Below are 26,953 nucleotides of genomic sequence, written 5' to 3' on the forward strand. Positions count from 1 at the left end.
GATTACTTACATTTTGGTAATTCCTATCCATTCACGACAGCACGTTCACGTCTAAGACGATCATTGTCCACGCTTCACACGCTGCACGGTGTATCCGCAGACCGGTCCCCACACATCGCCGAAATGCCTCCAGGGAGCAAAATTACTCGCTGCAGTGGACGCCTGCAGGAACTCAGGAAAGCTTGATCTTAGTGCATGCAAAGAATAATGGCCCAGTACGCATACGCCGCCCTGCCCTGCTCGTGGTAGATTGATTGATTGATTGACTGACCGGTACCGTAGAACTCGGTTGACGATTCGACGACCACCCACATGGGGCACGAGCATGGCAAGCCAGACACAGAGACACAGAAGCGAGAGAGGTGATTTCGCATCTGGCCTCGGTTAGCCGGACGCTCAGGGGTATATCAGGTATTTAATTTATATATGCATCTCTCCCGGGGCTAGTCAACGGGCATAGATCCAGATGGAGCAAGATCCACGATCGATAGAAGAACCATAATATAGGACAGCGCGTGCACGCGGTGGCTCGAGATGGGAAGGTGGGCGGTATGCAAGATCATAACACTGATCGAGTGACGAATGTTAAGCTTGGATTTTCCGTCCGTGTGAGCCTGTTGATGATTGATTGATTACTGTATAGATAAGTACCAGTGGCTTGCTTTTCGAGTTTTCGAGAATCTCCAGCAGCCAACTGCAACAGGTTGTGACTTACTTCGTACCCCGAGAGTCTCCGTCTCCTTCGTTGCTAATCATGCAACTCATCTCCATTCTCGCCTCTTTGCTGGTTCTGCCCACCCTCACTTTTGCTCTTGCCATTTCGGATACGACTAACTCTGCTCTGTCTGCATTCGGCAAGCGCTCTACTGTATCTGATATCTTGACAGATATTGAGGATGCTGCGAGCTGTACAGCTTGTGAGGCTTTGTTGGTGATCCTGAAGGTTCTGGCACATACCGGGAATGACAACTTCGTGGATGTGATCACGGAGATCTGCATTCTTGCTGTAAGTTTTAATTCCTTCGTTCGTACCTGTGTGATACAGACTAACCGGATTGGAAAGGGGGTTGATGACGATGATGTCTGGTGAGTATCTAGCTATACATCTTTCCTCGCTCCAAGCTGACCCCAAACCAGCAAAGGAGCTATTGCTCTCGAAGGGCCAATTCTTGCTCACGATCTTCGCGTCATGACAATCGGCACTCGTACTTCAGAGCTTTTCTGCTTGACTGTCTTCGGGCTCTGCCAGTGGCCAAATGTTGAGGCGTACACTGTCTCAATGACCGACAAGCCGGATACCAGTCGTCCTGCAGTCAGCGGGAAGACTCCCATCCAAGTCGTTCATATTTCCGATATTCATGTGGATCTCAGCTATGAGGTTGGTGCAAGCTATGACTGCACGAAGAACATCGTACGTTATTTGATATTTTTTTTGATGACTTTCTGGTTATGAGAACACCATGGTTGAGAAGTGTCTCAACAACTGAAATATGAAGCTAGACGGGCCTCAGCTCCGAGAACCTACAGATCTGAATTATGTTATCATGCTAATTGTTGGTCAGTGCTGCCGGCCTTATACTTCTGCTGATGCACCTGGCAATAATTCCTACCCCGCTGGAGAATATGTAAGTCTCGTATCCACGTACAAAGGATAGATCTCAATAAGCATGTTAGGGAGAGCCAACATGCGATTCGCCTGTGACTCTTGAGGAAAGCATGTATGCTGCGATTGAATCGCTTGTCCCCAACAAGAGCTTCACGTGAGTATACTATTTGACTTGGTTTGGACCATGGCTGAATCGCAACAGAATTTTCACTGGAGACGTCGTCGAGGGGGCAGTTTGGCTGGTCACTGGTAAGTCGCTCAATGATCAAACACTGAGAAAATCTTGCTGACAAGGCGCCAGATACTGAAGTAACTAACGACCTCAGTGAGTCGAATCCTACCTTTTCTTTCAGAGGATCTTGGGAGCCGAGCTCTTGGAACACTCCTTCTGGAGGAACTATTTCCTATGCTCTTCGATGCTCTGATAGAACGTATGCTAACTTGCTATTAGATGACGCATATACCAGAATGAGCAGTATCGGTCAGACCTATGCTGTTGTTGGAAACCACGACTGCAGCCCTGTGAACTCATTCCCTCCTGCAGCTGTCGACACCACGATCACCTCTCAATGGGCTTACGACACCATGTCCTCGGACTGGTCGACTTGGAGTACGTCAAACTCCGCCTTTGTTTTTGTTTATCCTAGGAGCCGAGACCTTCGAGATCATCCTCGGGAGCTGCGCATCAAAGAAAAAGTGTTTCAATCCCTCGGACTAGCTCCTCGGCTCCTGGGTCTCTATCAAATGCGTATACTGATTTGTCTATAGTTGGAGCTACTGCTGCGGCGGAGGCTGATGACAACTACGGATCCTACTCCGTCCTGACCGCTGGAGGTTTGCGCATCATCAGTGTCAATACAAACTTCTGGTACAAGGTAAGACTCGCTGAGAGATGAAAAGGGCAAAAATGGCAAAGAAGTTGCTTATTCGTGACTAGCAAAACTTTTGGTTGTATGAAGCGACCATGGAGAGAGATCCATCTGGTCAACTCGCTTGGCTTGTGACAGAATTGGGAGCTGCTGAGACCGCTGGCGAGCGTGTCTGGTTGATGGGCCATATGCCCTTGGGTACGAACTTAATTTCAATCTGATGCGCAAGTGAGATAGTGGCTTATACTCCCGTTCTAGGCTCAACAGACGCTTTCCATGACCAATCTCAATATTTTGGTAGGTTTTACCTTGATCTAGCCGACTTGCCTAACACTTTCAGATCAAATCATTCAAAGGTTCCATGCCACCATCTCCGCAGTCTTTTATGGCCACACCCACAAGGATGAGTTCGAAATCGCCTACTCGACTCCCGAAGCCCCAACAGCAGCGACTGCAAATATGGTGTCCTACATTGCTCCAGCATTGACTCCCACATCTGGGAACCCAACTTTCAGAGTTTACTCCGTGGATCCCGAAACCTTCGCCATCCTCGACTACACGGTCTACTATGCCAACATCTCGTCTCCAACATACCAAAGCGGACCTACATGGGAGAAGCTCTACAGCGTCAAGGAGGCCTATGGTAGCTTGTTGACACCCCCGGTCACCGACGCCGCAGCCGAGTTGACCCCTGAGTTCTGGCACAATGTGACCGTTCTTTTCGAAGACGACGATGATGTGTACCAAGCTTGGTACGCCAGAAGAACCAGAGATTACAGTGATGCCACGTGCACTGGCACCTGTAAAAACACTTCAATCTGTGAGCTGAGAGCCAGTCAGAGTCAATACAATTGGTAGTTCGCTCCGTCCAACGACATGAGATGCTTCGCTGACGAGAAAACTAGTGGGACTGTGACTGCAGGAATCAACTTCAAGCACAAGCATAAGCGGGATACCACCACGACCACCGACCACAGCGAGTGTGAAGGTTCAGCTATCATTCCTATCATGACTTCATTCACGAGCACCGGGATGGCAGCTTTCCAAAGCGCATTGACAGAGACCATGGGAGAGTCGTGGTTGAGTACGACGATTCCTAGTAATTATACTGTGGCGGGATGGAACTCGACGACTTCTTAATTTCGTGGTAATTTTAATTTTTGAGACGAGTATAGTAATGTTGGATCTCGAGTTTCCATTAGGTCCTGAACTGAGCAATTGTCGAGGACTTGTGCTCATGTCTCCCCACGGTGTACTTTGGATGATATTTTTTGACTGCCGAGCCGTGATGCACTTGTTCAATTTTGCTTTCAAATCAGCCATCCGGTCCTTATTTTTGTTGATATCGAGCAAATACCGAAGCACTGTTCAACTACTGCTCGCGCGGAACGACTTCGTTGGAACATAAAGTATGGTTTCCCTGCGTCAACCTTCGCAGATCACAAAAAGCATAGCTGCTGCAATGTTTTTTTTAGAAGCAGAGGATGTGAGATAAAAATTGAATGCGAAAAGAATATTGATACAGTGGTGCAAGGGGATGCAAGTCCACGACCGTAGGCCGCTGTATCGATTCCGCTTCGGTCACAAAACAACATTATTATGTGAAACTAGGTGTTTCGTATCTTTTCCAGTTCATAAAATCGAATTAAGTATCTCGTGTAAATGAAGCGGAGAAAGGCGTCCAGTTCTATCTCCTTTGAGCCAGCATTCTTTTCTCTCATCTTGACATTGCTCATGAAGTCTATGCTGCAACGAAATGAACAATGGACGATAAGAAATTCCTCAATTTTCAAACTCTGTTTCCTAAAAGGCAATCAGATGATCAAGAAAGACTTCATTCCTCTTATCAGTGCAGGTACTTCAAGTAATCCAAAGTAAATAGTACCGTTCAATACACGCACGTATTCCCGTCGCTGGTGTTAGCATTTTCGTGCTTTTTTGAAGTAAGAAACCGTTTCAGGTTCAGAAACATCACGGACCAGATACTATGAGAACGAAGACTGATCCAAGAGGATCCCCATCCAACCCATTTGAGGATCACTTTCGCGAAACCCATGTACACAATAATCTCATTTTGATCACGTGAAACAAATTTGACGGTTTCTGACTTAAGTACAATGTGAAGCGAAGAGTATCGGGAGGAGTTGAAAGCTTCTTAGAACCTTCTTCTAGCACGTCACATTTGAAGTGCTATTGTTGACTTATTCAGAAGCTATTGAAACTAAAGTGGAAATAGCCTTAGCAAGCATTATCTTGTGGCATAGCATCAGACATCTCAGACTTGCTCTGACTTCAGAACTATTTTGACTGGACCCTATATGCACATTCTCTAAGTTCTCACACTTCACGCAAGGAAAATGATTCAAGACAGCTGCACTAGCTCGGGTCACGTGCACAACATACAAGACGAGACTTCAAGTGAAAAGGCAAACAACTCTTCATATTCATACACATCTCCTCTCGACCTCTCAAGAACTCAAAGCCAGATTTCAAATCCATCGCATCTCTAATCCCTATCATACAACTCTCCATCACTTCCGTAATCATACAATATGAAGAATTAGGAAAAAAAGGTCATCGTCAGGTAGAAATACAAGGATATCGCCCAAAGAGCTCAAACCGATCCACACACCAAAAAAAAAAAACAAAAGAAAAATGAAAAGGAGAATGATATAGAAAAGGGAAATCCGACTCGCGTCGTAAAACATCTAGAAAGGAAGAGAGAGGAAAACAGTCTATGCTAATGCCAGTAGAAAATCCACCCGGAGAAGAAAACAAAACTAAACATTGGTCAATTGCTTGCCGCCCGGCCCAATCCAATCCCAAACAATTATGCCCTATGCCCTATGCTAATGCCCAACACCCAAGAAAAGCCCATCAGAAATCCGTGCCCAAAACAAATGGAAAGAGGTGGATCCTGGTCGAACCGGTGACGGGAACAACCAAGGGGAATCCTTCGAAGCGTTCAAAACGAAGCGAGGTGTCGAATAAAGGGGTCGGTTTGGTTGGTTGATGATTGATTTAATTCGACATAATTTTTTTTTTTTCGTGTTGATGCTAGGTTGATGCAAGTGCATGAAATACCACAGACAATCGCTCTCGTACATGATCTCGAGCAAAGACGGTGATGTAAGGTGGGTGGGTGGGTGATGTGATGACTAGCAGATGCAGTGTCGTGCAGGGGTGATGTGGAAGATTCGCGGCTAGGGACATCCGCAAACGAGAATCCGAGATCCAAAGTCGGTGTCGAAAAAAGGACATGCAGAGTTGCAGCACGGATGGTTCACGACCCTCGGTGCATATGAAAATCTGACTGAATGTTCAGGCGTTTCGTCGAATCTGTTCTAAAAGGACTTCGTCAGCTGAGGTTCCCAGGGTCTAGATTTCCGTGCAGGGGTCGATCATCAGGTGATTGGACGTCAGGTGGAGATAGACGAACGGCAGCCTAAGATAAGAAAGGAGGCGGAGACCAAAAATAAAACAGCTTTCGCTTTCTTTCTGGTCGGAGCCTTGTCTTGTCTTAGGCAGGATTGAGGACTCAGACACCAAGAGGAGAAATGTGACTCAACCTACCCAGCAAAATGGTTATGGGCAATCAGGCAGTGCGAGAGAGAGCGCGTTCAGCTTCCATAGTCTGTCGGGAGAAAGGGCCAGTCAGTCAGTCAGTCAGGCAGGACTTTTGAGGGGATTCGCAGTAGGTGAGGACTTGGAGGTACGTACCCGTGTCTTTCTCTGGCTTTGCTGGAGCAGCTTTGGACAGCCTTGCCGTGCGTCCTCCATAGTCTGTACAAGGAAGGCCAGTTAGCAGAAGGTTCAAGCAGGTACCGGATCGGTGTTGTGGCAATTGGCGTGCCCTCCATTACAAAGCAGGGTTGACTTACCAGTGTCACGCTCCGACGGCTTTCCTTTGGGCTTTGCCGCAAGTAGCAACGGTGATGTGTATGAAGCCGACATGGTGGGTGGATGGATGGATGTGAAGTGATTCAAGACTTGCGACGTTGTCAAATTGTTGATGTGAGTTTGAGAGTGAGAGAGAGGTGCAGTATTTGTACGTTTGCGAGCGAGACAAGTCCTTTGGGGATATGAAGAAGTAATGATGTTTGAAAGATGTGAGAGAGCTTCTCTTTTTGTACTACAGGCCTATGAACGAGCATAACACAACCAGGGCAACCAGAAGGGGCTATGATTAGCTGAACCTTGGGGGCCCTCCTTGAAATCCAGGTGAACACTTCCAGCATGGTTCACCGTTCCTAAGCTTCCGCCTTGAATTATGCCTCGCTGGGTCATAATATCATGGAAGGGGGCCTTTCTACTTACCCTTCGTGTCGCTCTCGCCTAATGGTTCCCAGGCGGCGACTCCTGGCGGGCCAGTAGCGAGAGCCCCGGGCCTGAGAAGGGCCTGAAATGGGGGACCAGGATGACTGGGCCTGGGACGAGGAATGGGATAGGATGATGGGATGGGATGGGATAGGATAGGATGGGATGGGATGTGGGATGTGAGATGGGATGTGAGATGGGACATCTGGGTATGGCTACGGGGTGTGGGTGTGGGTGTGTCTGTCTGTCTGTCTGCACAGCGCCATCCGTTTGTAATTTGCCACCGTGCCAGTGCGTAGTGAGTGAGTGAATACTGTACTGTACTGTACTGTACTGTACCGTACAAGAGTGAGTGGTGAGTGCATCGTTCGCAGCCACTGCTTGTCCCTGCGTTTCATCGTCGGGCGTCCAGTGGGAGGGGACGGGAAGCCGGAGTTGGCGGGTCTTTGCGGACGATTGATTGAGGCCCAGCAAAAGAAGCGCAGAGCAGACGGGGACGATGTGCTGCTGAGGTTGGTAGGTGGGCTGGGATGCGTTCAGGTGAGGGCGCGCGCACACCAGAACCAGAACCAGAACCAGAAGGGATGGATGGATGAGTGAGTCTTCGGTGCTTCCACCAGTCTTCCAGAAACCTTCCCCATCGGGTCAGCGAGACACGCAGGGCTGCCGGTGTCTAGGATGTAGGACCCTTCGATACCAATGAAGCCGACCCGAGAGGACGTTTCCTGGATGGGATGTAATGTAATGGGGCCTCATGGTGACGCGCATTAAGGACTGCCCCTGACCGTGCGAAGAACCATGACTGACTGCGAGTATCCATCCGCCGTCACCCATCACCCACCACCTATCACCCACCACCCATCACCCATCACCCATCACACCCATCACGACGATGACCACGGTTCCACTCCAATCCCGTACTTGCTTGCTGGCTGGCTGGCTGGCTGCGAGGTGGAATGGAATCAGATCATGCCGATCGTAAAGAGATCTGGTCCTGAAAGTCCCGGACGCAACCCGTACGCACGCCTGGCAGACCGGCTGGATCCCGTGCTCCCAATGCTCCCCCGGCAGCCATCTCCAGTGCTGCTGCGGACAGCCCGTCGATCACGGAAACAGGGCCGTTGGGTAAGGTACAGTACCTATCGTTGGTAACAGTGATGTCACCGTCTCATCACGTTATACCACATCCCACGCGTGAGTGGACAATTGAGTAAAGAAAAGAAGAAGTGAAGCAAAAGCAAAAGCAAAAGCAAAAGCAGAGCACACCACACCCACCACGATCCGAAATGTCTTGACTGACGCCCGTGAGGAGAGCAGAGGAGAAGCCGACCGTTGTTGATGCTGATGAATTTGTCCGCCCCGTTCGTGTGGCCTTGCTGCTCCTCATCATCCCCTTCCGCGCCTTTCGAGGTCCATCATTCATCATCATGGATGGCCATGGAAATATTGGAGATCAGAAAAGCGCGCATACAAACACACACACAAATGCAGACTGACTGACTGACTCATGCCGCATCACCACAGCAATCGTTTATTCATTCTCTCACCTCCTTTCCTTATTCCATCAATCGTATGGACCCTCTTCGTCCTGGATGTTGTGCTTCGCTGTCGGCGTGCGTGCGCGGTGAGGCTGGGTTGAATCGTTCTTCGACCTCTCAACGCTGCGACTGCGCTGCTTCTGAGGCTGATGAAGAACCGGCGACTTCACACTCTTGTGGCACAGCCCGCTCTCTTCCGTTCACCGTGCTGGTCCATCCCGAGCAGAGCAGCGCAGCGCCTCTAACGGGTGTGGGGGACTGACAAAAGACTGACTTGGCGGAGGCGTGCTGGGATCATCGGTGCCTTGCATCAATTTACGATGAACACATTGCACACATCGAACACACACAGATGGATGTTGTCACATCATACATACATACATACAGACAGACAGACATACATACAGCGCACTACTTACGTGCAGGGAAGGCGCTGCCGGATGCGCCACGGCTCCTTCCTCATATCCAAACATTTCGAAACAGGCCCGCTGAATGGTCCCCTTCCGATATGCCAAACTACTGCCACGAGTGTGTGTGTGATACAGGGTGCGTCATGGATGGACAGTCATGTCAACAATGCCGTGCCAAAGTAAAAAGTCGGATGCTGGCTGGATCATTCATTATTGGGCTCACTTCGACCCTCTACTTCCTAGCCCAATCCTTTCCTTCTTTTCTTTTATTTATGCCCTTAACGTACACAGTCTGATACGACCAGTGTCGTCCAGTGGTACACATTGCGTTGCCAAATACAGAAGAAGAGATTCGTCGCGGGGAATCCGAGGGTTGATGCTCCCGGTGCTCCCCTCTTTTACATCGGTCATAACTCATCATTCATGTCGTCGTATCTTCATCACCTCTCGTCTACCCGCAAGCCTTATCGACTGAGGAAATCATCCAAGAATATACACGCCAGCCGTCCTGCATCTGTGTATTCCGACTCCGTGTCTGACCTCGAGGATCGATGGGATCGTACGTCCAATTCTGCATGATGTCAGCCTCGGAAAAAAGCAAATCTTAGGGAGCGAGCAATCATACCAAACTCACCAACCACATTCTGCAAATCTCGGACGAACTGCATCACCTCAGGATCGACCGATTTAGACTTGCCGTGGAAAGCCTCGGCCCCATCTCGAATTGGGTTGCACGCCTCCTTTCCACCCTTTCGGGTCTTGAATTTCCAATGGAATATCTCTTTGCATCTCTCGAACAGCTCTTTCTGAGTCAATCTAACCAGATTCTCGAACTCGGCTCGCTCGGGTCCGGCTTGGTGGCCGTGGTGTCGAATCCTTCCTTCGCAGAAGTAGTATGCAGCACCAAGTGTCTTATCCATGACGAGGATCAAAGTGACGAAGACGCTGAAGGCGAGTGCCCACTCTTTGTCCTTGCTTATGCTTGAGTTTGTAGCCCACATCATGCTCCCCCAGTCTTTCAGAACTCTCATGATTCGTCGTTGTTGGAGTAGAAAGAAAGCGAGTTTGATCTGCCGTTGTGCGCATCGGGGAGCTGATCGTTCTGGATATTGTTGTTGCAGATACTGTTCGACCTGGTGTAGGGAGCTCGAATCGAGAATAAGACTTCTTTCGAGGATCACCGCGGTGACGTGCATTTCAAGTGCGCGACGGAGAAGTTCCGACTAGAAAATGTCAAGTGTTGAACAGCGTGGGACAGGAAAAAACATACCTCATTATCCATCTGGTGGCCAGCACTATAGAAGTTGCCAATGACGCCAAGAAGACGTTCTGCAAAATCGGTCTCTTGGTCAGGGTATGCCACAGGCACATATTCGGGAAGATCGTTTTGTACAATGTCCTGGATGTATCGCGAATACATGTCTTGCATGTCGTCCATTGCAGCGAGAGGGATTCCGAGTGGTGGGCTCTGCTTTCGGACAAGTGCTGGTCGTGTGCCCTCCTGCTCTAGAGTTTGATGTTGATATCCCATCTCTGAATTATTGCGTAGAGCAAGTGCAACGACTTCTGCTGTCAAATACCTACGATATCCCCAATCCATTCGAATATGGAAATATTGAGTACCCCAGCTTGATGCATTCTTAGCAACAAATTGTGCCACATTTGCTTCGGTGAAATGTCCCATGAGGTAATCGGGGACTAAAAATGTAAACAACGTCTCCAGTGGATCATTGAAGCAAGAGAAAAGACAAAATCTTCTCTTGCCAGCGAGTCTTGCACATTGTTCGCATGGTTTGCCCGGAGAGCAAGGGGAACATTTGGTCTTCGATATATGGCAAGCCCAGCACGCTTTAGCTTCTCGCACATCCCGAGCTTCCTTCTTCTCTTTGGCCGTGAGCCCTCGTTGACGACCCCGAGGAAGTTTCTGTTTCGAAATACCGGATATGGTACTGAAAATATGGGAGTGTGGCCGCTCATGGTCAAGTCGAGGTGGTGACTGAGGTTCGACTTTTGGAAGTGGAGGACTAGGCCGTGAGATGACCACTTGAGTCTGAGGAGGAGAGGGTGGCTGTGCTGGTGGTGAAACTGCGGCTTCTGGAGAATCTTGCGATGCAGCACAACTACTACCCGGATAGGAAACCAGACGCCAGCCATCACTGTCACTGTCGCCCGGACTGGTTGGTTGCGGGGGACTGAAGAACCTAGTGCTTCTCTGGCCAGTGTCCAGGAGTTCTTGTCTCGCTATATGAGTTTTGTACGGATCACCACGGGGCATTTCGAAGGCAACCATGCCTGGATCAGCCTGTAACTGGTAATTGCTCACATTCTGTGAATCCCATGGGTCGTTTGGTACGAAAGACTCGCCAGGTAGTGTATGGGGACTCTGGACCTCTTGCTGCGTAATGAGATTTGAATCATATGGTTGAAAGCCTTCTGTGGGATAGACTTGATCGCACCAGTTTGGGTTGTCAAAAGAGATACCTTGAGGGAATAGGGACGACACAGGATTCATTTGTGTCTGATTTGCAACATCAAATATAGGTCCTGTTTGGAAGTATTCATCTGACCGGTGATAGTCAGCATCGCGATACAAGCTGAAAGCGGAAATTTTATCCAACCCCTCACTCGAGTCTAGGCCTGAAGGAAAGTAGATTTTGGCTCCAATGGTAGAAAAGAGTAAGCATACCCGGAAGTGTAAGGTCCCGTAGTTGATTAGTGGTCATGGAAGACTCAATGGTCGAGTCCAGGATTGGGAAGTTCCAACCATCTGAGAGCGATGATGTCGCGGAACCTCGTGCAGAGAAGACCATACTGTTGAAGCTCCCGAGACTGCTTCCTAATTGCATGTCGGAGAAAGACATCTCTTCCATCTCGGAAGCTCCCTGGCCTGTCCCAGGGGTTGCTGCGTTCCAGGATAGGGATTGACCATTGTTGGACATTTGCAGCACCTCGCTGCGTGGAGAGTAGCCATCGTGACCCGCAGCGGTCTGAGGAGAACTCGGCTGGTTCGATGCTAACGTATAAGTAGGCGAGAGGGAGAACCAGGAGCTATCGTCTGGGAAGTTTTGATGGAGGATAGGGCTGAGGTTCTGATTTCTTGTTGAGGGGCGGTCTACCTCGAAATACTCACCCATCAGATCGTTGATTTGAAGCTGTGCGTTGGGAGTCTGAAGATGGAGCTGATTATTCTGTCGTGGAAAAGATTCCTCAGGAGCCAAGGGGTACGATGAGACATTTCGAGCAGTGAATGCGGCATTGTTGTTGTTGTTGTAGTTGCGGTAGGTCACCTTCTTTTCTCGCCTCCGCTCAGGGCTCTCCCTGGCCCTTCTGGGCATCACCAGCTCGGCCCGGGCTTGAGTGATCATGGTCTCCATGGTGCCGAATTCATTATTTATCAGAGCGACGATCGCGAAGCATCCTGATCAAAGCGTTTGCCACGGACAAGGAGACTGTTGTTTTGACGGGTGGTGGTGGTGGTGATACTCGCGTATTTCTTTTCTTTGGGAAGAGAAGTTGGTCGAGTTGCGTTGCGAAAGTGCGTGCTGGCAGTACAGCAAGCGCAGAGCCGCATAGTCAGCTCTGTGAGGGGTTTTCCAGGGCGGGATTGGGTGAGAAACTGCCTGACCGAGTAGCCTTGTCTGTCGGCTAAGCGGTGCTAACCCCCTTCCAGCACACCGAGTAGCGGACGCGAGCGAATGAACGGCCATGTACTCCGTACATATATACATTCATACTGTACATACATACACACCAGTGTACAGGACGCTCTCAGGCATGACACGCGAAGGAATGCGACTGCTGCTGCTGCTGCTGCTGCGGGCATCGAGATCGAGTCGTGCACGAGGGCGTGGAGTTAGTTGTCTGTGGAATGCCGATGCGATGCGGTGCGATGCGATGCGATGCGATGCAATGGGATGGGATGTGTATCTCCAGACTGCGGTCGTGCGTTGCGCTCTCCGTCCGGTGGGCGGTGGGCGGGAGGAGAGCTGAAATTTCCCCACATTCAGTTTGGTGGAGGCGGTGGGGAGCCCAACAACAGGCGACTCCCGAAGTGCCGTTCCCACCTTGTCCTTCCTCTTCCTCTTCCTCTTCCTCCTTTTCCATTCGTTTACTGTACTCACATATATGTGCTTTGCTACACTGGTCGTTGTCAGTGGGTGGAGAAGTGGCTGCGATCTCGATTCGCTCTACCTCACAGCAATCCCAAGACATCTTTTGGTAAGAGGTTTTCGTTTCAAAATCGTTCGTTGCTCTATACTGGTGTTGAGTCACGAGGAGTTTGCGTGTGCTGGTTCAAATATGGAGGAGAGATATCCTCAGTGGGAGTCTCGACACTGAAGACACCGAATTTTCATGGGAAAATCGAGGTATTTATCTTCAATCTTCCCAAATTCAGGGCAAACATGCCCTTGAGAATTCTTTGATGCTAAGGTCATCCCAGAAAAGTTTGCTCAGAGACAGACATGGCAAAAAACAAGCGCTGGTGAATGGCCGTCACTTTCGATACTCGAGGTTTCAAGCAGACCTCGAACATTGCTACTTGAATCTCCAATCCTGCTGGGTCATTCAGTCAACATCCATTCCGATCCTCACGAGACATGCACATTAACGAGAAGAGTCAGCAAGTTGTGAGGCAAATGACACTTTCACTACCGTGACAGAGGAAATCCTCAACACTCCAGATGCAACGCTCCTGATACGTAGCTACAATATGTTGCTTCCCTTCTAAATTTGGCACCGCTCGAGGTCTCCAGCAAGTTGAAGTACACGCTTTGATGCTGAGAATGAGAAACATGATAGGTCAGCTTTGTAGATCTTATCTGTACACACTTGCCGAGACAGTCGTTACCCCTGAGGAGCGGTCTAAGAGAGCGGTCAAGATTGATGGTCTGCATCGCAGACCATCGAGACTGGACCAGGTAGCCGGGTCTGATCAACTGTGGCTCAAGCGTGGGGTGACGCGTGATATTTTGGATTGTTTCACGCGCCTGTGCATTACTTGGGGGGCCAAGTAGGGGTTGCGCAGAACAAATGTTTCGATTCCCAAAGCTCAATGAACAAGAAATAACGAGTAGACTAATGTCCCAACATAATATGAGATGCAAGCATGTGCTCCGTAACAGACGCTATCGTGTTCTGGATAGACTCCTCCGCAAATGAAAGACGCTTCAAGCGCCGTCGTATCCAATCCCATCAGATCTTCCAAATATCGTAGGAACGCCACTCTCGGTGAGCACCTAACGTAAGTCCAAGTATTCAGTGATCAGGCTCGTGAAGTTCCTTCATCGTGCCACTCATTGGTAACTGTCAGTGGAGATGGTTCAACCCTTGGGCCTTGATCTCCACTACGATTTCCTCTCTCGACCGATTCGTCCGGCCCATCATGATACCCCTCACGGTTAGCATTGTCTTCAATCAGTCTCCTCATTGAAGCTCTATGATCATCTTCTGGGTCCTCAGCATCGCCATTTGCTCTTCGCTTGAAGCGGCGGATCCACGGAGTGCTCCAAGAAGAGTCCTCTCTGGTTGTAAGCAGAGACAGAATCGACAAGACCTATGCCAATGAATTCAGCAATATTCACCGTCACCTCGAGAGAAATACTACTGACCTTGACAATAAAAACTATGACAGCAACAAGTAGCAACAAACCGGCATTGGTTTGCTCCGCTTGCCGCCACTGTTCCCAACAACTCGAGCTTCTGTGATAGTCCGCTGCACACGTCGGTCTTTTCGAATCTTGGAATGGAAATGAACGATCCCCAACAGTCTTGAAGCCACAACAATCGAAACTGTCTTGGATTGTTCGAATAGCACTGGATTTTTGTGCATAGAGTTTTTGCCATCGGTCATGCAGACCACAGACTAGTGAAGAAGGCGGCAGGATATATGTCAGGCTCAATGTTACGACGATAGTTTCGTAGATGAGCTGGAATCCAATCACAGCTATGAGGGGGATCGTGAGTTGATATGGCTCATTCTTCGATCGCTGGATCAAGCCGTAGGCACCCCGTGTTGATATACCGGTGATAAGGGGAAGCACCAGTGTGAAAAGGGCTAGTGCTGGTGGTATAGGCAGTGAGAGGTAGCGGATCTGAGAATAGGCATAGCTAGGAATCATCAGTCAGTTCAATAGTTGCAATTTACGTTCAAGTTCTTTGACGGACGACTTCGACAACCACGAGGCTTGTAGCCGAGTCTCACATGAGTGAAAGGGTAAGTAGAATAACTGAAGATGGAAGTCTCTGAACGATGTGAACAACCAGGATCTACTCACCCCGCGATGCCAGTGAGGAATAGGAGACTCTATCTGTATTAGCAGGCGTAGTCATGTTGCCAAGCTTGAATGCTCACGAGGGGACCAGCCAGAAGCAGGATCCTTTCGAGAATAGCCATCTTGACGTATCACTGCCAAGAGTGAAGTTCTAAGAGCCTGATAGAGCAACAATGGGACGAATCGACGATGATGGTAGAGAAGAACGATGCTGAGATAGCAATAGAGGTTGTGATGCTGGCGACACTTGAACACGCCACCATCAACATGAGCAGGAAAATGTGCAATGGGAGACAACGTTGTTGCACAACGTCAATTACCAGCAAGCAAGCAAATGGTTGGTTAGTGGAGTGAGGGGAAACTTGCAGCCTCGTTTTGGTCTGCAAACTCTCGGCAACACGTGACCACTTTTACTTGCCCCTCCCAAGAATTGCTTCTGCTTCTGCTCCAGTCTCTCCCGTTCACGAATCACAATCATATCTGATCTAAGACCTCAGAAATCACACGACGACCTTTCACTGTCCTCTACCAGAGCCATTCTCGACGTTGAGAGTCTCAGCGATTACAGGCAACACCGCAACGACCAGGCTGCTCGTCACCAACACCGCAAAGATGCAGGCAATGCCAGATTCGCGACAGCAGAGCTTCGAGGAGATTTATGGACCACCTGAGAACTTTCTAGAGATAGAGGTGAGCCGGTTCTGTCGCCCTCGCTGCGCAGCGACGCTGGGCGTTGCTTCCAACCATCATCAACAGCAGCTCACCCCACCCTAGGTCAAGAACCCACGCACGCATGGAATGGGCCGCAGCATGTACACCGACTACGAGATCGTATGTCGTACCAATATTCCCGCCTTCAAGCTCCGCCACAGCAGCGTAAGGAGGCGCTACTCGGACTTCGAATACTTCCGCGATATCTTGGAGAGAGAGTCTGCGAGGGTTACGATTCCACCGTTGCCTGGAAAGGTCTTCACGAATCGGTTTAGTGATGATGTGATCGAGCATAGGAGAGAGGGCCTGCAGAGATTCTTGCAGATTGTGGTTGGACATCCACTTCTGCAGACTGGAAGCAAGGTGCTGGCTGGTTTCGTACAGGGTGAGTGAAATTTGATTGTAGCCTCGTTGATCTGGGAAGAAGCTATACAGGACAGAGCCTCTGGGGCTTGCTGAAGCAATATTGGAATCAGCTGCTGACGAGTCTGCTTTCAGATCCAAATTGGGACCGCAATGCCTGGTGAACCTCTGCAAATGTTGATCTTGGCGAGCGAAGACCACGAAAACTGCAGAAGCCTAGACCAACTACCATGATTATAACACAGCACGACCTGGCCCTTCTTCAATGGTCCCATACGGTATGAGTGTATGATGAAGGAAGGAAGGACGACATACGGAGGCGCTTTTCAATTCTTGTGCACAACTAGGGACTGTTTCATAGAAGTTAAATAATCAAGCGTTGCTCTTCTTGCTTTCGCAGGCTCTTGTTTATAGGATGGAAAAAGTGCAGCGATTGTCGCGTGCTTTTCTTCAGGAGTGGTCTTAATTACATACTACGGGAAGATGTCTCTAATGTGTCTAATGTGCTCATCGCTCATTACTTCTGATTCGCAGTCCTACCAGAGTTGTGATAGCGCAAACATCCAATCCAACGCCAATTATCCAGACCAGCCATTTATGAGTACCATGCCATATATCCTGACACTGAGTCGAGATGTTATACACAAAGCGAGTCGAATATACACTTTTGTACAAATGCCAAAGCAACGCTTCCTACCTATTGTACAAGAATGCCCTCATCCTGTTCATGATGGCGCATGTAACAACTTCAGGATCCCTTCATACATTCCAAACATAATCGCAGCGTTTGGGATCGTTTTCAAAAGATGAGGGGTTAGTCCTCCATACAGGGCTACCATGCCCTCCTCTTTCCATACCAGTTTGAAGCATTGGATCAGACCGGTATATTTGAGGTGCCCGTTCTCGTAAGGTGCTTGTCGAAGACGTGTTCGAACAACCTGTGCAAAATATGAGCTTTACAAAGTTTTTCTGGAAGGCAAGGATAACTCACCTCGTGCGGATATGTTGCGAGAGCCGCAACGAATTTTGCACTTCCTGCAGCTCCCAAATTACCAGTCCACTCCACGGTATTATCCCATAGTGTCTTGGGCCTTCCATTATGGGCCACTCGATCTTCTCGTGCTTTCAATGACTTCTTCATCTCCTCATAGAGCACCCACTGAAGCGTGCTCTCTGTCACCCCCAGATAACTTGCACTCATGCCCTTGTAAAGGCCCCGAAACCCCTCTATTCTCACAACTTGCTTGATACAGTCCCAAGAATTCTTGTACTGTCTCTTCGTAGCGCCACCAGCCTCTACCACATTCTTATCCAGCTGTAATCTCGTTTTAATCAACCATATAGGATTCGTCGCCGTCGAAGTGACTATCCCAGCTACAGCCGCTGCCCATAGAACAACCCAGGCTTCTTCTTTCCCATCATTAAAGTTATTTGCAATGATTCGTTTTCCATTCCCAGTCATAAAGAAGTTGATCGACCTTGCGGGTACAACGCCAACCAAATTTGGACCCAAGCCTTTGAAGAGCGCTCTCCATCCCTCTACCCTATGTACCGAGCCCAGTATCTGAAATGTCTCTCGAAAATGTAGTATTCCACTTTGGAGTGGAGATAGATGCGCGTGGGGCGAAATGCCTTTTGCTAGTCGAGTTTGTGCCAGCTGTGCTTGATAGAAATCGGACTGGAGACGCGTTCTCAGGACATCAAAGGGCGCAGTCAGAGTGGCTGCGGTCATGCTCCCCAACCTAGAAGCAAAATTTTAGTTTCTCTTTTCACGAATAATTAAAGCATGAGGAGACTTACCCTCCTGCAACGAAATGCGCCCATGATTTTGCCACGGGCGCAGGCTTCGTTGCTAACGAAGCATATCGAGGCTGGCGAGGCCCTAATTCTCCTGTCTCTCGCGATTGTAGAAGATGTGTAGGATGGGCTTGCTGTCTGTCGTGATCTGAAGGAGCCGGTGAAGTCTTGGTATTCATGAAGAGACCGAGAGAACGCTAGGTTCTCGGAAGGACGAATGAAACAAGTACTGCTGGAAAGGATCTAGAATGAGTTCATGTCAAGAAAGAATTTGATGCTGGCTTGTTGGCAGAGTAGTGGGAGAGTTCTGCTGGAGAAATATACAAGGCTGCTTGAACTTTTATCAGAAGCGTCATATGGCCGTACTCCTTTAAAAAGTTTACCCGACGAAGAGCCGCGTCGCGTCAGGGGTAAGCCTGTGTCAGGTGTCAGAAAAGCAACTCGAGTTCATGTATTTTACATATTTTTCAGCGGCCTGGGTACGAGCTCACGAATTAAATCACGGTCAAGTGAGTGGGCTTTTATGTGAAGTACTTGATTCTTAATGTACTCAGGTAGCCTGTGCTGAAGAACCAACTATCAAAAACACCAAAAACACCATGCGAAGAACCTCGCTACCATGCTTAGCCATACCTGCGAAACTGCGAAAATGAGGGAGATAGTCATACATAGAGACTGCTGTTGAAGACAAGTCACAACGAAAGAAATGTTCCCATTTACTCCAGCCACCGGATGAGGAATTCGCAGCAACCGTATGCATCCAAAGATGAGTGTCTATTCCTCATCGTCTTCACTACCAGCAACAACTCGAATGGTTCCTGCACTAGCATCACGAGATCCTTTATGGTTTCCTCGGATGCCTTTGGCCTTATACTTTCGTACACTTTGCTTTCCTAGACTCGAGGCATTTCCTTTCGTGCTAAGCGAGTTGCTTTCAGTCGCAACAATCGTCAAGCTCGAGTTGCGAGAAGATGCATTCTTTTGGCTCTTTCCGTATGCCTGCAACGCACTGGCTTTGATGGTCTTCTTGATGACTCTCTTGGTACCGGTTGTTCGTCGCACGTTGAGAAGTGAACTTGAGACCGTCTTCTTGATGGTTTCCGCAGCACCGCTGACCAGCTTCATGCTAGCTGAGGAAGCAGATCTCTTGACACCCTTGGCCTCCTTCATCTTTCGCTTCTTAGGACTGCGGTCTCCATCATCTTCCTCGTCCATACCGAAGAGCTCCTTGAACTTTCTCTTGCTGGCTTTGACCCCAGCCTTGATGGCCTCTTTGACAATTTCCTTGGCCGGCTTGACATCCTTGGGCTTCGGGCCAAGGACACCACGGCAATTGTCACTACCACAGCGGCACTCCTGGACATTCTTTGCGGAAAACGGATCGAAGTTATAGTCGTAGGTCAGCTCTTCGCCACTCATAATGGGATTGTCTCCAGCGAATAGTGCCATTCGAGGTTTTCCTCCAACAATCCACTTTACCATACGGCAGTTGGGCATGCAAGAGTGGTTGATAAATCGTGCAATGCTTCCTTTAGTTGCATCAATGATCATACTTTGATCAAATGACATCAAGTAGTAGCACTTCAGTGCCAGTTAGCTGTGTTCGTTTCTAATTGCCAGACCAAGACTTACATCGTTGTCCTTGTAATCTTCATTCATTCGTCGATCACATTCTTCTTCAGTGATGATCTCTCCTGTATACTCAACGATGATCTGGTGGGGCCCAAAGCAACGGTTGCTTCTCACTCCATAGCCACGATCTTCAGTCTTGATAACTTCTACACCAATTCTGTACGGTCCACCTAGCTTTCGACGTTCTTGAAGGTCAGCGAATGCACGATTGGTGCAACGTTCAATACCAGCACCACAGTTCTCATTGTCACACTCATACAGCATGACCCTATTCTGACAGTTGTCGTCACATCCATTCTCAGGCTTACAGACGCATTTAGAAGAGAAGCTGTCGAAAAGGCTTGACGTTCTCCAGAGAGTACCGGCATTGCCCACGAAACGGTCTTTTCGATTTGTCAATAAACTGTATACAGGGGCAATTATTGAGGAACTTACTTCTTGACGTCTTTTGCCATTCGTTTGGCTTTGGCTGTCCATGTGGTAATGGGTTGCAGACATCAAATGGTAACTTAAAGTCTCTTCCGGTTTGTAGAAGTCTCTGTCCGTGCCACATAGGCAATGGCATGAATCCATTTGGTTTGTAAGGAGCAATATCCTCCATCTTCTTTCGCATATCAAGAGAATCGTCCTTGAACCAGTCACGGTTCACTTGTGGATCCTGGCCGGCGTACAATCCTTTCTTCAGCCAAGTCTTCGCTCTCTTGCCTCCAAACTTCTTCTTCTTCTCGATAGATTTTGCTTCCTCTACTCTGGTCTTCTCCGGCTCTGGTGCTTCAACTTTCTTCTTCTTTCGGGGAGGCTCTGCAACAACCAACTTGCCTTTGCTCCAAACCTCATGGACGACAGGCTTTGTGTCGATCTTTGCGAATTCTGGGGTATCTGCAAGGTTTCGTAGTTCTCGTTTCGCCTTCTTCGGGCCAGCTACGGTATCCTCCTGCTTCCTGCTTCTCTTGCCCAATACACCAGTCAACTTCTTCGTGAAACTCTCGATCTTCTCTCCGGCAGAGCGTGTAGAGCGACGGCGTTCAAGTTCGATTTGCTTGGCAGACTTCTCGGCGCCTCCACTCAACTCAGTCTGACTCTTGGATTTATAAAGGCCCTTCACAGACCACTGGAGATCCAAAGCTTCGATACCATCGCGGACAAGTCTGCTGGCTTCCTTTTGTACCGATTCGGTGGAGGTATTACCAGAGGCGAGAGCTCCAATAAGTGTATCTCCTGATATAGTTCTTCGGCGGGCCTCAGTATCGTCATTGTCCTTTCTAAACTTCCTTGGCGCATGGATAGCAGTGCCACTTAGAACCTTGACGTTGTACGTACCAACGCTGGTGCGAACGCGACGGCTGCGGCCAGTAGAGGGTTCAGCAGGAGTAGCACTGGTGTCATCAAGTTGTAGGGAGGTAGAGGAAATGCTGGCACTGTCACCAATGCTGGTGGGAGGAGTAGAGGAGAATGACGGAGGCGCGTTCAAATCGTCGACGGTAATGGCACTGAGAATCGAGTCTGAAGAGGATGCTCGAGCCATCTCCATGACTGGTATCTCTACCCTCGGAATCATTAGAGGTTGAGGTGTCGCACTCATGTTGTTGTCGAAGGCTGAAGTGTGAAGTCGCGTGTGGTGTAGACGTCCAGGTTGTTGTTGTCGCGGTAGCGCGACGACTGTAGGTGGATGACCAGGGAAGGATATTGGCAATGAGACAGCGTGCGTGCCTGGTAGAAACGAAAGAAGGATGATTCTGATGCTGCAATTACGTGTAAGACCTTATCAGAGTCAAACAAGTAACAATTGAGGGTATGGGGGTCGAAATGTGTTCTCGGATAGTGTTGTTTGGTGAAGGAGGAGATGCTTAAATGCAAGTGGCTGGGAGCGAATGAGAGGATCCGAATTTCAACACGGAGGAACTTTGACAAAATTGGCAAACCCCATCCAGATCCTCACGGAAGCCACGACATCATATCTGACCACATATACCAACGACATCCTTTTCAGGCTGTAGCAAAAATCCACGGATCCAGAGCGGTCTCTTGCATTTTATTACTCTTTTACTCTTGCAACTTTTTTCTAGATCTTCCGTCCAACTTGTAGAATTACAATTGACTGCCCAAACCTCTATTGTGGGCAAGTCTTAGAAGGGGCAAGCATTAATAACGCAGACATAATTTCGTCGTCGTGCTGTTTTCCTTGACAAGCCCACCTGCGAGACATGTCATCTTACTTACAAAGAGCCAACCGCAGAAAGCGCTGAGATCAGCTGGAACACTTCAATGGAATCAGTCTCCCACTCCCGGTATGATTTTTACTACTTGTGAATCATTCGCGCCCTGAATATCGAGTCAAGATAATGCAGATATAAAGATACATAGTCTCACTTACTGGTACCAACGGGATTTGACAGAACTCCCCTAGTATTCTATTTAGTAGTGCGAGCGCATTGAGCTTATTCATGAAGGATCATAGTTCTCATTGCGGGTAAACTTTTGATTTCATAAGTGGGATTCAGTTCGGGCTTCTGTCTGTTATGACCTACCACTCTCCAAGAACACTTTCAAAGAACGAGCAGCGGAATTTAAGAATGTTCATGGATTTTCGATCATTCATCCTAACATAAAGCCAAGAATACGATAGGAATAGTTTTGGGCATTGTCCTTTCAGGAATGTTGTTCTTGGATTCGTGGAATAAGATCTCGTCTAGATGTTTGACGTTTCCACCTGCTGCCATGACAGCAGTCGGAATCGCATGAAGTGCCTGCAAGTCCTTCAATGTTGAATATCAAGTTGTTTTTGAGACGTAGCATGCTCGTTATTTATCCCTGGACCAGAAACGTGATGGCGAATGCATCGACGGATCTCTTACTCGAGGCGGGAATATTGGTTGACAACCTGGAGGAAAAGTGACTTCGCAATTCCTTCGCAAGATTTTCGAATTACGGACTTGCCCAAACATCATCGATAATCGAGCAGATCGACCAACTCGAGCCCCGAAAACTTTTGATATGATCATGTAGATGTAGGATTCTGCCTCCTGTTTGCGGCAATGACCCCACATAAGTACCAAACATATCTCACACCTGACAGCTCCCTACTCTAGAAATCACGCCCACCAGCGTTCACACTCAACAAGAGTCAGATACAAGAATCTCATTCCTACCATGCGCACCGCATGAGGGTCAGCGGCGTCAGGAGCACTCCCGAGGCCACGCCCATGGGTTTCAATACACGATATCCGGACTCTTTTTCATTAACACAATACAATTGCCAAGGACAGTAGGAGCAGATCATACCGCAATCGCATGGGAGACGTGGAGGTTTTTTTCTCCTGCAGTGCGAACATTAGATTATTTTCTGCTCCTGTGTTATCGTATAAGTCATGATCAGATCACCCCGCCGAAGACCTAGAATACGGAACATTACGAGTGAACAACGGATACCGCATCGATGCATATGGAACGCTGTCGCGCAGATGCTAGGATAGGTTCAAGCTTACGAGGTTGAGAGGAATCCCCACAAGTTGATAATCTGAGGCAGATGACTACGCACCCAGGGCCTCCAAATTATCTACAGCCTACAAGTCTTCTAGAAATGTCTTCAGCGCTTTTGTGAATCTGCGAGGAGTGCTAGATCAGTGGAGTTTTGAGTTCGAGCTCCTTCACATCGATATTCATCATGAAGTTGTTCAACTCTCAACCATCGTCCCTAACACATGAGGTTTCTCATCTACGCCCAACAGATCAACTCAGAATCTCTGACACGATGGTAAATGGTATTAAGAAGACGGACATCTATATGAATCGAGTGAATCACAATGTTTATACTTACCTCCGGCCTAGCATTTTCGACTGCTCGAAAAAGAACTCGCACTCGACCTGGTACCTTGTCGGTTCTAACATCCAATCAAGACGGGATTGGATCCTCGAGACTCAAGATCGAGTTTCTTGTTGTATTTAGTGATCATCACGGGAAACTCGTTGAGAGCGAGAAGATGGTTTTATTGAGAACTCCTATCCCTTGAGACTCTCTCATGTTGAGAATAATTTTCATCCCAATCAGAAATCTCGGCTGACTATACCCTTTATTTCAACAATAGCACGTGTAATTATGTGTATTGTTGTCCTAGTGATACCTCCTGCTTGATGGTAGCTTGTGTCGCAATAGTGACTCGTATCTTCAAACTGTTATCCTGATGACAGCTCTGGTCTGGTAATGGCTTCCCCCCCTAGAGTGTCGTAGTCCTCCACTCATGCTCAATATTCGTTCATCCTGCATGCTTGGACGAAAACTGATATGCAGCTTTCAAGAGAACCAGACTTACCGAATAAACAGCCAAGTTGGAGGTGACTCCTGTGACTGACATTGAATATCTCAGCAGGAAAGTTCAATGAAAGACTCAAAGAAGAACTCAACCAAAAGCCTAGGTATACATAGACCTCGGCCTAGGTCTTCTCGCAACTCGGTGTACGGAATCGGTGCCTGACTATCGTCCAGCGGCAGATTGAGACTCTAAGCTGAACTCGAGGGGGATAAGAGGTCACCTTGAGATCCGATCATCTTCTGAAGGGACTCTCGGCAGTGTTTACTGTCAACTGTAGACTGTTCGTTATGAAGTGAAGCTTCGTTGACAAGAAACGGTGGGGTAAGCTCTGATATTGAACATTCAGACCTAGCAAAGTTGGAATTCACCAAGACAATATCCTGCATATTCAGAAAAAGAATGTTGGGCTCGAGGTCAATTTCAGAGACCACTTGATCAGCTCGCTTCAGATTCACGAGACTTGGCACGAATAATAGGAGCTGTATTTGAAGCTACAGAGTAAAATGTTGCCTCCAGCCTCAGTGACTGAAGTTCATCTGAATCATACACATCTCAAGCCTCAACTGAGCAACCGGTACTCCTCCCCTCCAACCTCTATTTATCTTTGAATCCACCCGCCAATCCATTTTATGATACAAAGAAGTAAGACTGATGCCACCCAGCCTCATTACTTCCAATAAGCATAAACACACATTAAGTTACCCCCCACACAGTATAATTATTGTACGCTATCCAAAGGGCTTGCAGCCAACACGTCTTTTTTTTATACCTATAATCATAGAACAAGCAGTCGCTAAAATGCACACACACAAATACACAAATAAATCAAAGAACGCTGGCAGTGTCGAAGCATCAATTCGCAGGTGTTGATCCTCTCAAAGCGGAAGGCCCCTGGAAGTCACGCTCCAAAGGAACAGCTTGCATTTCCATGTTCAAGCCACCACCTTGTGCCTCTTTGGTAAGAGGAGCGGTGCGCTTTCCTTTTCTCTCGCCAAACCTTTGATCACCTTCTTCATACTTTGCCTTGAACCTGTAGTAGGTTGGTGGTCGAGGTCTCCAAAGAACAACGGCCCAATTCTTGATGATACTGCCTTGCGTGAATGGTCGATGTCGATCCTTTTTAAGGAATTTATGAGAGTTGAGATATTCTCTCGTTGTTTCGCCACGGCCCATGAGAAAAAGATGGTAACCCATGAGTGCGGCAGGGTACGGGAAGCCAAGGAGTCCGTAGATGACCATTGCGAATGGAACTCGGAAGTGGTTGATTGCTGCGCCAAAAGAAATGTCTTGCTGACTCCTATAGACGAGGATTTGGGCCAGACTTGCGCCGAGGAGGTAAAGTCCAAGAATGGTAGTGAAAGAGACAAATGTGAAAAAGTAGCGGTAATTGCGTCTTCCAATGCAATTGTTGAGCCAGACACAATGGTGGTCTTGAGTTTCAATGCAGTTGTCGCATATTCGACAATGATGACCTCGGGGTGGGCGCCAGATGTTGCAAGTCTTGCAGTACTTTGTAGGTACTTCCATAGCGGCAGTCTTGGACTGTGCGGATTTGATCATCGTCCAGTCGTTCATCGGAGGTGCCAGACGAAGAGGATCTTCATTTTCGTCGGGAGGTGGCATTTGGTGGAGATTGCGTGGTAGAATCTAGATCAGTCAGTACATAAAGTAACAGCGTATTTCGTTGAACTTACCCCTGGATCAGTTACAGTAGCATGGACGAAGGAGGACATGCAAATATAAAATACATAGGCAAACGTAATGGGTATTGCTGGAGAAATGTTGTGCCATATCCATGGCGCTGAAAAGATAAAGAAAAGAGCTGCTGGAATAACGACGAGCATGCCAGTCGCGATGTTGACCGGCCTATCCCGTGTATTCTGTAATCGACCTCCCCAAAAGAAGATTGTGTTTCCAGTAAAGTACTCGTAATTGTTTCCCAGCTTTGGTTTTGGAATTCTTTTCGAAGGCTCGACGGGTGTCAATCCAGGCGAAGATGCAACAGAAGATAACTTTTCCCGTCCCTGTGTACTTCGGTTTGGGCTGTTCGGAGCAATATCACCTCGAGTAGGAAGTAAGAAGCTTGAACGAAAGGATCGCGGAGACTTCGATGGAGTTGGAAGACCGCCTCCATTCTTATAACTTTTGTCAATGTTCAAACTGAGACCCTTCGAGTTTCCAGGAGTTTTTTGTAAGGGCCGTACACTCTCGGAGAGACTACCAGTAGCATGGTGGCCTTGAGTCGGGCTCGTATTGGCAGTGACTCTTTCAATGGTCTCCTGCTCTGTCATCTCAGTACCTCGTGATGGTGGAGGCTGTCCGTCTGGATCAGGGCTCCCTGCCTGCCTCATAGTTTGGGTTGAGTTAACGCTTTGTCTGATACTGCTGCCACCCTCCGCCGAACTATCCTCGTTCATGCCCTTTTGCCCCACGGTTGGCGGTCGAGATCCTCCACGCTGTGCCTGTAGCCGTTGGGAGCTCATCGGACGAAAGAAGGCATGGGATGTAAGGGAAGGGACATGCGTTCGACTTGTGGAGCTCTGTGGCCTGCCAGTCGAACCAGACACACTGCCGAATGCGCTCACTCGACTTGCAGAATTTTGGGCTGCATGTCCTCTTCTTGAAGGAGGGGCCTGAGCCCATGCGCCTCGATGTGATGACACTCCTGTAACTCCAGTATTTGGTCGCGAGGCATTGGTTTGTATACTGCGTCTCTGAGCTGGTGCTCTGGCGGTGGACCGCGTCGTTGAGTCTGCCACTTGTTCCCCTCCGTCATCTGAGGCTATATCCGTCATTCTGGAAGACAAGATGCTTCCTCCATCGCCAGCCTCAGACTGTGCGCCATGCGGTTCAGCGTCGTCGATATTGGATGGAGGTGCGGCATTGTCTTGTGAAGCCATCGCGGCGTTGAAGGGTCCTCCTTCAGTCCCTTCTATCCCATAACATCCCTCAGACTTGAATGACACGCAAATGTGGTCGAAGCGTGTGAAGTATCGTGTGAAGTATGGTGTCGAATTAGCGCGTCACTGTCGGAAATTATGCGCAGCGTAGTGCACTTGAACAAGTAATAGAAGTAGTAGAAGAACAAGTTACGATCGACGAAGTGAAGTAAAGAAGGGGTATCAATC

The 26,953-nt window shown here is 48.5% G+C and overlaps 8 protein-coding genes across 8 annotated transcripts; 3 read left to right on the top strand and 5 right to left on the bottom strand.

Moving 5' to 3' along the window:
* Window positions 1-294: 294 nt before the first annotated feature.
* LY89DRAFT_365200 (calcineurin-like phosphoesterase) lies at window positions 295-3,765 on the top strand. The gene is made up of 13 exons (XM_018207022.1): window positions 295-1,006; window positions 1,064-1,086; window positions 1,138-1,411; window positions 1,563-1,625; window positions 1,675-1,760; window positions 1,809-1,855; window positions 1,908-1,931; window positions 2,058-2,216; window positions 2,375-2,481; window positions 2,544-2,673; window positions 2,734-2,772; window positions 2,816-3,329; window positions 3,381-3,765. The coding sequence occupies exons 1-13, from the start codon at window positions 755-757 to the stop codon at window positions 3,613-3,615; spliced, it is 1,953 nt and encodes a 650-aa protein (XP_018061748.1). The 5' UTR covers window positions 295-754; the 3' UTR covers window positions 3,616-3,765.
* Window positions 3,766-8,710: 4,945 nt separating this feature from the next.
* LY89DRAFT_691843 (uncharacterized protein) lies at window positions 8,711-12,411 on the bottom strand. The gene is made up of 4 exons (XM_018216418.1): window positions 11,427-12,411; window positions 10,011-11,302; window positions 9,366-9,963; window positions 8,711-9,311 (listed from the first exon to the last, which is right to left on the bottom strand). The coding sequence occupies exons 1-4, from the start codon at window positions 12,112-12,114 to the stop codon at window positions 9,205-9,207; spliced, it is 2,685 nt and encodes an 894-aa protein (XP_018061749.1). The 5' UTR covers window positions 12,115-12,411; the 3' UTR covers window positions 8,711-9,204.
* Window positions 12,412-12,855: 444 nt separating this feature from the next.
* Window positions 12,856-13,233, top strand: LY89DRAFT_691844 (uncharacterized protein). The gene has a single exon (XM_018216419.1). It carries the CDS (start codon window positions 12,866-12,868, stop codon window positions 13,076-13,078), a length of 213 nt encoding a protein of 70 aa, XP_018061750.1. The 5' UTR covers window positions 12,856-12,865; the 3' UTR covers window positions 13,079-13,233.
* A 449-nt stretch (window positions 13,234-13,682) lies between these two features.
* LY89DRAFT_365263 (uncharacterized protein) lies at window positions 13,683-15,093 on the bottom strand. Its single transcript, XM_018207023.1, has 2 exons — window positions 14,350-15,093; window positions 13,683-14,294 (listed from the first exon to the last, which is right to left on the bottom strand). The coding sequence occupies exons 1-2, from the start codon at window positions 14,857-14,859 to the stop codon at window positions 14,004-14,006; spliced, it is 801 nt and encodes a 266-aa protein (XP_018061751.1). The 5' UTR covers window positions 14,860-15,093; the 3' UTR covers window positions 13,683-14,003.
* Window positions 15,094-15,479: 386 nt separating this feature from the next.
* LY89DRAFT_691847 (PX domain-containing protein) lies at window positions 15,480-16,651 on the top strand. The gene is made up of 3 exons (XM_018216420.1): window positions 15,480-15,702; window positions 15,787-16,108; window positions 16,222-16,651. The coding sequence occupies exons 1-3, from the start codon at window positions 15,625-15,627 to the stop codon at window positions 16,248-16,250; spliced, it is 429 nt and encodes a 142-aa protein (XP_018061752.1). The 5' UTR covers window positions 15,480-15,624; the 3' UTR covers window positions 16,251-16,651.
* A 160-nt stretch (window positions 16,652-16,811) lies between these two features.
* Window positions 16,812-18,062, bottom strand: LY89DRAFT_743021 (mitochondrial carrier protein-like protein RIM2; the record flags this gene model as incomplete). Its single annotated transcript, XM_018220909.1, has 3 exons — window positions 16,812-17,024; window positions 17,078-17,828; window positions 17,887-18,062. 3 exons carry the CDS (start codon window positions 18,060-18,062, stop codon window positions 16,812-16,814), a joined length of 1,140 nt encoding a protein of 379 aa, XP_018061753.1.
* Window positions 18,063-18,416: 354 nt separating this feature from the next.
* Window positions 18,417-21,361, bottom strand: LY89DRAFT_691849 (SET domain-containing protein). The gene is made up of 3 exons (XM_018216421.1): window positions 19,951-21,361; window positions 19,516-19,898; window positions 18,417-19,464 (listed from the first exon to the last, which is right to left on the bottom strand). The coding sequence occupies exons 1-3, from the start codon at window positions 21,044-21,046 to the stop codon at window positions 18,658-18,660; spliced, it is 2,286 nt and encodes a 761-aa protein (XP_018061754.1). The 5' UTR covers window positions 21,047-21,361; the 3' UTR covers window positions 18,417-18,657.
* Window positions 21,362-24,444: 3,083 nt separating this feature from the next.
* On the bottom strand, window positions 24,445-26,927 carry LY89DRAFT_365861 (uncharacterized protein). Its single transcript, XM_018207024.1, has 2 exons — window positions 25,520-26,927; window positions 24,445-25,472 (listed from the first exon to the last, which is right to left on the bottom strand). The coding sequence occupies exons 1-2, from the start codon at window positions 26,723-26,725 to the stop codon at window positions 24,678-24,680; spliced, it is 2,001 nt and encodes a 666-aa protein (XP_018061755.1). The 5' UTR covers window positions 26,726-26,927; the 3' UTR covers window positions 24,445-24,677.
* Window positions 26,928-26,953: the final 26 nt, after the last annotated feature.

This window comes from Mollisia scopiformis, assembly GCF_001500285.1.
Source record: "Mollisia scopiformis unplaced genomic scaffold LY89scaffold_37, whole genome shotgun sequence".
Lineage (NCBI taxonomy): Eukaryota > Fungi > Ascomycota > Leotiomycetes > Helotiales > Mollisiaceae > Mollisia > Mollisia scopiformis.